The following is an 8,370-nucleotide window of genomic DNA, read 5'->3' on the forward strand; positions in this document are numbered from 1 at the left end:
CATAAACACAGAGGTATCACATGACCAAAATTCCCACTTATACTTCATAGCAGAATCATGATCATCAGTCATGGAAATCAGGTCACTTAATAAGTGATAGGAATAATAGTGATGTATTTTTACATCTCTTAAAGAATGCCATCCCAAAATGTCTGGTGATATCCTGCTATAAACACAATAACTGTATGGTACTTTTCAAAGTAAATACCCTAGGAACTTAGTTGTTAGGAGTCTCTCCTTGAATCGTACTTTGCTGACCTTCCCTGAAGCAAATGGCAGATTAATTCTATGACATACATTATAAATATTAAAAGCATCCTCTTACATTTTGAAATAATTTTTAAATAGATTTTCTTAAAAATCACTCAAAACTATTTTTATTTCTCACTTGAGTGGAAAATAAGACCTGACAGTAACATTTTCTTCCACCTGTCAACTGTCAATTGTATGAAGGATGTTTCTAAAGATGACAAAGGTTTATTTTTCCTTATTGAAAATGATAGAATTCTACCTCAATGAAAGCTGAGGTAACCATCACTGTGGTATACTCTGTCAGCAACTAGCTAACTTAAGTAGGAGTTTCCACTACCTTAAAATAATGTTTTTATTGAAATCTTTGGCTGTTGGAAAACTATACTCAGAAGCCTCAAAACCAAGAATTTATATCCACACACATTTCAGATTGCAAAATAGTGCACAGATTTCAGTAGTTTCCAATAAATCCTTCAAAGGACAACAAGGAGTATAGATTATCAAGGATACTAAGATACAGGGAACTTTTTTTTCATTCACCATCAAACTATGCATAATAATTATAGTACCAAAAAACCCCACATTATTACTTCGATATTTTGAACTAAGTGGTTCTCTTGTCTTTGCGCTGCCTTGTTTATGACTGACTAAAGTTTGAAGACATAAATGCAGACAAATTTAAGAGGAAATAGATCTTCTAGTCGTGAGTAATATCCCATTCAGAAACACTGGAAGTTCAAATTAATCACAAGAAACTTTTCTACCAAACAGCTCAGGATATAGGTTGAGAAGCAAATGAAAATATAAATCTAAAAATATAAATCAGGTCTTTAAAAGAGACAGTAATGTATGGATGTTTAGCTGTCTAAGACCACCATCATAAGACAAATTACTAAAACTGAATATTAACACCTCATTTCTTATACTACTCTTAGAGGTTTTTATACCTGAACATGAAGGTGTTATCCTTCAAATGATCAAAAGGCAATTTTTTCTCAGTTCGGAAGACTTATCCTGTCTGAATATCCTGGGTAAGTGGTAGGAGTCTTCCTCATTGTACTTAGGGACATACAGTCTTCCTTTTCAACAAGAATATTTCTGATCAAAGCTGCTATTTTAATAGTTTGTATACTGTTTCTGAAAAGAATATTGATAATGTGGAGTCTGTCAACACAGACTGGTTCATTACTAAAAATAAATATAGACTTTAAAATCCTTTTTGCTACTGAAAGTTATTCAGAACAAATGCAAAAATGAAAAGTCTTGAATGGCATCTTTTTAAAAAGCAAATCATTTATATTGGGAAAAAAAAACACTAAACAATAGATAAATGCTACCCACATATATAATTCTGTTCTTAACATTTCTTATGTTTTGTTCATTTTATATTTTAATGTATTCTCTTTCTCAGAGTTACATTCTTTTAGCATATACTTCTCCCCAGCTTGTGAAGGCCAGGACTCCTGAAGGACTAATTGTATTCATTCATTTTCTTGGCCCAGCATGAAGCTGGTAGCTTGCTTGGTTCATAGCAACAGGGGAGAAAAGAAGGCGCTCATCGTTATCTGTCCCTATCCAACAGGAAATCAGGCCAGTGGACAGAATGCAATGTAATGCCTGTTCAGAAGGCATCTTGCAAGATTAAATGGCAAGAAATTCACAAGGTTAATTTGCCCCAAACAACTAAGGGCTCCTTCCAAACCTGATCCTCCGCCTTCAAAGGTGGAAGCCTCCACAGCTAATGATTATCACCCAGAACACACGTGGCAACAAGATATTCCTTCGGTGAGCCAATGGTTTAGTTAATACCACTAAAATCAACTAACAGGGAGTAATGAACAACTGAAGGCTCTCTCTGGTTCTTTTAATCACAGGGAGTTTATTGACCTTGGTATCATGCTGGAAATGCCAAACTAGACTGTACAGCCAAGCATGCCTCAAATAGCACTGATGTTCCAGTCACCTAAAAAACAAAAGACAGTTGACTATTTCTGAAAGCATGTTTTGAATATATAACATAATGCATAAAATGGATAGAACAATTGTCTCAATAGTTAATTTTGCTTTCAAACTCTTTTGGAAAAGTGGACAAAAACAAAAAGCATATTTGTCTTATAATAATTTGTAAAGTAAAAAAAAAGGGGGGGGAGAGCGAAAGGATTCACTTCAGGTCTCCTACAAATGGGTCAGAGTAAAAACATGTGATATAAATCTCTGTCATACTGCTTCATTTTTATACAGATGTCCACATAAATTCTGATATAAATATAAAAATAATAAAATTACCTGATTATATCTAATAAAGTGATACACCACATTGAAGCTCAGAGTTAATAAAGTTAAAAGATTCTAAATAATATTTTACTTGAAGAACTTTTATGTTTCTAACATATAAAATAGTATTTAAACATTTAAAATTTTGAAAATAAAGTTAATCCTTTACAAGTTTGGTGATAAAATTCATTCAAAACCAGGATCAACTTTCCATCTTTCCTCAAAACAAAATCTTAGATTTAAATCAAACTGATTTCATTTATGTGTCGGTGGAAAAGGCACAGTGCTGGGACACTGGTCGACATATAATAAAACGTTGATGGCTCAGATTTTGAAAAATAAAACCAGTTTTATTTTGAAAGGCAAAGAAATAGCCGAGGGATTATGATTAGGAAATAAAATGTTACTAGCTCTCTCTACTTCGCTGCATACATATGATCTGTAAGCCACAAAGGTTTTGGAGTACTGACAGAGAATTCACATCACTTTCACAACTCCAAGATTACATGTTAACAAAACTAAATGGTGTCAATTACCTGCTACTCTAACATGAAATGTTTAATTTACAGGTCCCTACAAGAATTTTAAAAGTTCAAAGAAAACATACGATTAGGTTAAAATTTAGTGTATTCCAGGTGAATTACAGAGATATTTTTCCCCATCAAAGTATAACACTTTAAATTGGTGATACTCAGAATCTAACAGAAGCAAAGCACTAAGTGAGGAGAATCAGTATTCTTAAAAGTATGCTGGTATTATTTCACTATTCCATCCATAAACGCCAACCAGTAGGAGACATGTTTAACTATCCTATCATCATTTTGGCAACTGGTCAAAAGAAACCAATAACTTTTCAATATACACACAATATTTAAAAGAATATTCTCATTGGAAGCACCAAACTGTTTATAGCACTCTTCAGATTAAGAGGCATGTTCTTATATGGAGTCATCTCTATCTTTATAAGCGTAGCTGCTATAGGAGAATGTAAATAAAGTTTTATTACTGAAAGTCTCTTTAAAAGTTACTTAAAAGCTTTTTACATTCTTAAAGAAATTAAAGACAAATAGTTATATTCTCCATGATTTGGAATTTCATTACTCAAAGTTACTTAGTACCATGCTGATTCAGAATTCAGCATAACATTAACAGGATCACTCTATTACTCTCACTATTTAGGTGAAATGTAGACAACTTTCTAGATTTTTAAAATATGGAAGATGCATTTAGGCAAATGTTATCATATATTTCTAATCAGATTGATAGTTCTCAGTGGCTATTTCAGAGATTTGTGCCAATTCAAAACATAAAATCAGTTTTGGCCCGCCACCCAATAAATACTAGCAACTAAAAAGTTATCAGCATTTGAAAATTGAATATCCCCTTTCCAGAAGCGAATACCTAGGATGATAGATTCTAACAGTAAGACTATCTGATCAAGCACTTTTAATATTTTTTTTCCTCTGTTAATCTAGATCTATGGATGCTTGTGGTAGCAATGGAGTCAATTACGAAAACAATAAACTCAATAAACTCAAAAGCAAACAAAAACTCCTAGGATTACACAAGTTACAATATAAGATATTTAAACCCTGTGATCAAGATGTAATACTTAATTTCTAATTGTATTTAAACATAATTTCAAATTTAAGTCCATTAGTATAAGCTAAAATATATTTACTTCATTTTACCAAAGTATCCCTTATTATCAGCTTAAGTGTCTACCGAACTTTTCTTATCTAAGAAAAAAATATTTTTTAAATGTATGGAAGTTACAATTAAAGTTTTCAGCTTTTTTCCAAAGGATTAAATCTTCTGATCTTATTAGTTTAGCCAATCCTAAAAAAATAGGATTTGTATAAAATCAGAAGGCACGGCATGGTTACTTTCCAAAATGATAACATTATTATTGAAAATAAATGAAAATAAATGTAAAATGTAAAATGAATTTATAAAATTTAGTAAACCCCTGCAAATTTTCTAAAATGTTTCTTCACTATCTTATGAGATAAACTGTGTTTATTTTAAGTTAGTTATTTTGCACTGGCTCTTTTTAAATTACATCCAAGCTGAATTATCTTAATACATCAAAAAAAAAAAAAAAACACAACACAACATCTTCTTCAACATTTCCGAGGTAAGTCTGCCTATCAGTCCCTACTTTTACAATTATGTTATTTTTTTAAATAAGTTTTACTGTGACAACATATGAAGATAAATGTACCCACAAACCCCTAAGAATACTAAAGTTAGACATGAATCTCTTGGGCAGGGGGTACATCATTCTTTCTTGTGAACATTATGAAAATGACAATGATCAAATAAAAAGGAATTTCCACAAGCCTCAAATTAGAATACTGACTTGAGAATACCCTTGGTGTTTTAAAATTCTACAGATTAACTTTGTCTGGGCAGGTTCAAAGCCACCATGGCATCCTGAGCAGAGTTTTCTACAGGCAGGGCAAATCTATTAAAAAACATGACCTGTGACAAAAATCAATGTGCTAATCTCAAACCAAACAACAGTATCAAAAGCATAAAACAGAGATAACCTAAGATAAAATGTCCTCAAACTAACTCAGACTAGCTTGACAGGTTAAGAAGGAGGGGTACGTGGGGGTGCTTCTGATTCCTTCTGTTTTAGCCTAGGATGACTGGAACACCCAAGTATCCAAATAAATTAACACTATGGGGAAAAGATCACACTGTGAAGTTTGCAGTGGGAAAGAAGACAACTAAGCACAAAATGCCCCACATTCAACTCACCAATTTCACTGCTGTTTTATTTAATAAGGCGCTGAAGTTTAGAAATATAAATTCCTCTATTTCATATATGCTGTTTAATAAAGCCCAGGGGGGAATAAAACCAACCAACATAATGAGACTTGCTTTTAACACCATCACAACTGGAAAGCTTGCTCTATTTGTCTTGTCAGCTTTAATAAAAGGCATCTCCTCTGGCAGGATGGCTTCTCTTTCTTTTCCTAATAGTGGTAAGTGGCATGTCAAAGAAGAAATAGCTTCCCATCCCACCACCCACCTCCACGAGGCTTTTTTTTTTTTTAACCAAACTTTCAGGGATGTCTCCACTTCTGCCAGGCGGTTTAATTTAGGATTTGGGCTACCTGGGTGTAACTATCTTTCCTGAAGTAGCAGGAGGTGGGGGACTCTCGGCCACCGGTAGACCGCTTATGGGGAAATCTGCCCATCTTCATCTGAGCTGACATTACTTCAAGCGAGGAATCCCTCCCATGTCTGCATAAGGGGGGAAGGCGAGAGGCCGACGGACAAGGCCGCCGGGAGGTAGGAAGAACCGGAGGCGCCAGCCAGCCCCCTCTCCCCATGCGCGCTGGGCGCTCAGCAACCAAAAACTATCCCCTCGACCTCCCGCCTCTCTCCTCCCAACTTCCACTCCAGCCCAAGGGAAAACCTGGGATTTTAGGTGTAACCGATGCTATTTCCCTCTTAGGCAAGCACCGAAACCAGCCCGCACCTGGAAGCTGGCCTCCGTCCCAGAGAGGCAGAGCATCATGGGCCCAGCGAGGCCGACTGCTGCCCACAGGCCGGGGAGAAAGTAGGGCTCGGAGCTGCTCTGGATCCGGAGAGGTTCGCCCGGCACTCAGGACAGCCCTCACCCCTCCCCACTTCTAGAATCCCCGAGCAAGGGACGTCTGCTGGTGGCCAGGGTCCAGCAGGCGCGCTAGGGCGCGCCCGGGCGCCCACCTCTAGCCTCCCGCGTACCCGGCAGGCTTCGGGGATGCCCACAAAACGGTTCCAGGTAATTGCGCGTGTTCCTCCGGCTGCACACCGCCAGGCCGTGGACTAAGAGCTCCCACCTCCCGTCTCCGCCAACTCCAGCAGCTCGCTCCGCACAAATGACGTAACCCGGCATTAGATCAAACTTTCTGGCACCTTGAGCCCATGGGGGGTGAGGAGGTGGGAGAATCCTCTCCACTGCCAGGCGCGCCGGGCCAACAGTGGCCCAGGGGCCAGATGATTGCCTTGCAGTTAAAGAGGAAAATAAAAGCCTAAAGCTTCCGCTCCCCAACCCCCCTCTCATCCCCCAGCCCGTGAGCTCTCTGAACAAACAGAGAAAGGGAAGAAAAATTAAAAAAAAAAACAAAAACAAAACAACTTTAGGGATGTTTGGAAGGTTCTGCCTGCAGTCCCCCTGTGCACCCACGATCCACGCGGGAACTCTTGGTGGCTCGTACCCGAGGCTCCCAGTGCCCAGGCGCTACGCCCGGATCGAGATGCTGGCCGGCTTGCCCCGGTGAGGAAGCGGAGAAGTCTCGACTCCCCAGCTCCCGCCTTTTCCGAGTCTCCCCGCGCTCTGCAGAGGCAGCGGGTCTGGGCAGCCCCGGGGACTCCCAGGGACTCCCGGCGTCTCTGAGGCAGCTTAACAAAGAGAGGCGCGACGGGTGCGCTTCCTGTGGGCTCCTCGAAAGCCATCAGCGCCCGGGCGACGCAGGCTCCGAGAGTGCGCGCCGCCTGCAGCTGGCGCGCGCGGGTCCCCGCCGCCACCGCCGCTCTTCCGCAGGGCGCCGAGACCCGAGTATCCCCGGCTCTGCGCTCCCCCTATTACCTTACCTGGGGTTGCTGCTGTTCCAGTAGACGGCGTAGCGGTCGGCGACGGCCTTGGAGCCTGGGTCCTGGCTGAACACACACATCCAGAGCACCAGAAACACCAGCGTCAACATCTCCACGTGCAACATCACGCCTGGCCAGCGGCGGAGCCCCCGACAAGCCACTCCGGGGAAAGAGCAGGGATCCGGAGGGAGGGAGGGAAGGGGAGAAAGAGAGCAGGAGCCAAATAAATATGAATAAATAAGAATGAAGAGTAGCGAGAAAAGAAAGAGGCGCACACCAAGCTGGGGAGGGGAAGGAGAACGAGAAGACGGTGGAGGTGGGGGGGAGGGTGGGGAAGGGGTAAAGACAAACTCGCACCCCCACTGGAGGGTTCAGGAGGAAAAAAGGAATCACAAGATGGAGAGAAGCATGCGTGTGTGTGGTGGCGGCGGCGAGGGCGGGGGAAGGGGTGCCAAGCTGTGTCTCAGCGGCAGCGGCAGGCCGGTCACCCCGGGAGAAGGAGGTGCGCGCCGGGCCGGGCGGCGGCACCGCGGGTTGGGGCAGGCGGCGGCGCACGCTGCACAGTCACCGGGAGTTGCGCGCCGCGGCCGCGGGGAGACATACACTGGCCCGCCGGGCCCGGCTCAGTGTCGGCGCCGCGGGCTGCGCACGGCTCCGCCGCCGCCCAGGGCCCTCGCACTGCGCCCCGCTTCGCTCCAAGTTACTTTGGCGGCCGGTGAGAAACTGCAGGAGGAAGGCTCCGTGTGGATGGAGGGCTTCGCGCCTGTGGCCTTGGAGTGTGAGAAACCCCTTCCCCCTCCTTCTGTGTGCCTTAATCGGGAGACCCCTGGAAATCTCGGAGGAGTCGTAGGTGCTGCGGATTCGGGGCGGTGCGCCGAGAAGGGTGGGGATTCGAAGCCACAAACCCAGCCCCGCCGGCGTCCTGGAACTGGGTAAGCGGCAGCTAAGCTGGCGAGGAGCGGTCTTGCCTTGCAAACCTCGAAGAAAAGTTTAGCTCTTCGTGTCTTCCGGCAGGTCCCCCGGCGGAGTCGGACTGCGGCGGCGGGAGACGACACCCCGGGCACTGGCGGAGCCTCGGGGATTTCTCGCGCGTGCTTTTTTTTTGGCCGGGTGTGGGTGCACCAGAGTGAATGAAGAGTAGAGGTCACGAACCAGCCGGCCAGACGGAGCTGGGAAGCCCAAGCCTGCAGGACGACGCCAACCCAACTGTTAGGCTGGAGAGCGAGAGGGGAAAACAATCACTTTTAAATGAAT

The 8,370-nt window shown here is 42.8% G+C and overlaps 1 protein-coding gene across 2 annotated transcripts in view; it reads right to left on the reverse strand.

The window, feature by feature from the left end:
• EFNA5 (ephrin A5) overlaps nt 1-7,251 on the reverse strand; it is a 270,345-nt gene extending 263,094 nt beyond the window's left edge. For both annotated transcript variants that reach the window (XM_027036651.2, XM_027036647.2), the window contains exon 1: nt 7,117-7,251. In XM_027036651.2, coding sequence (XP_026892452.1) covers nt 7,117-7,241 — 125 coding nt within the window. In that variant the 5' untranslated portion in view covers nt 7,242-7,251. The remainder of the gene's footprint in view (nt 1-7,116) is intronic.
• Between the last annotated feature and the right edge of the window lie 1,119 nt (nt 7,252-8,370).

The sequence above is a fragment of the Acinonyx jubatus genome, chromosome A1, assembly GCF_027475565.1.
Source record: "Acinonyx jubatus isolate Ajub_Pintada_27869175 chromosome A1, VMU_Ajub_asm_v1.0, whole genome shotgun sequence".
Lineage (NCBI taxonomy): Eukaryota > Metazoa > Chordata > Mammalia > Carnivora > Felidae > Acinonyx > Acinonyx jubatus.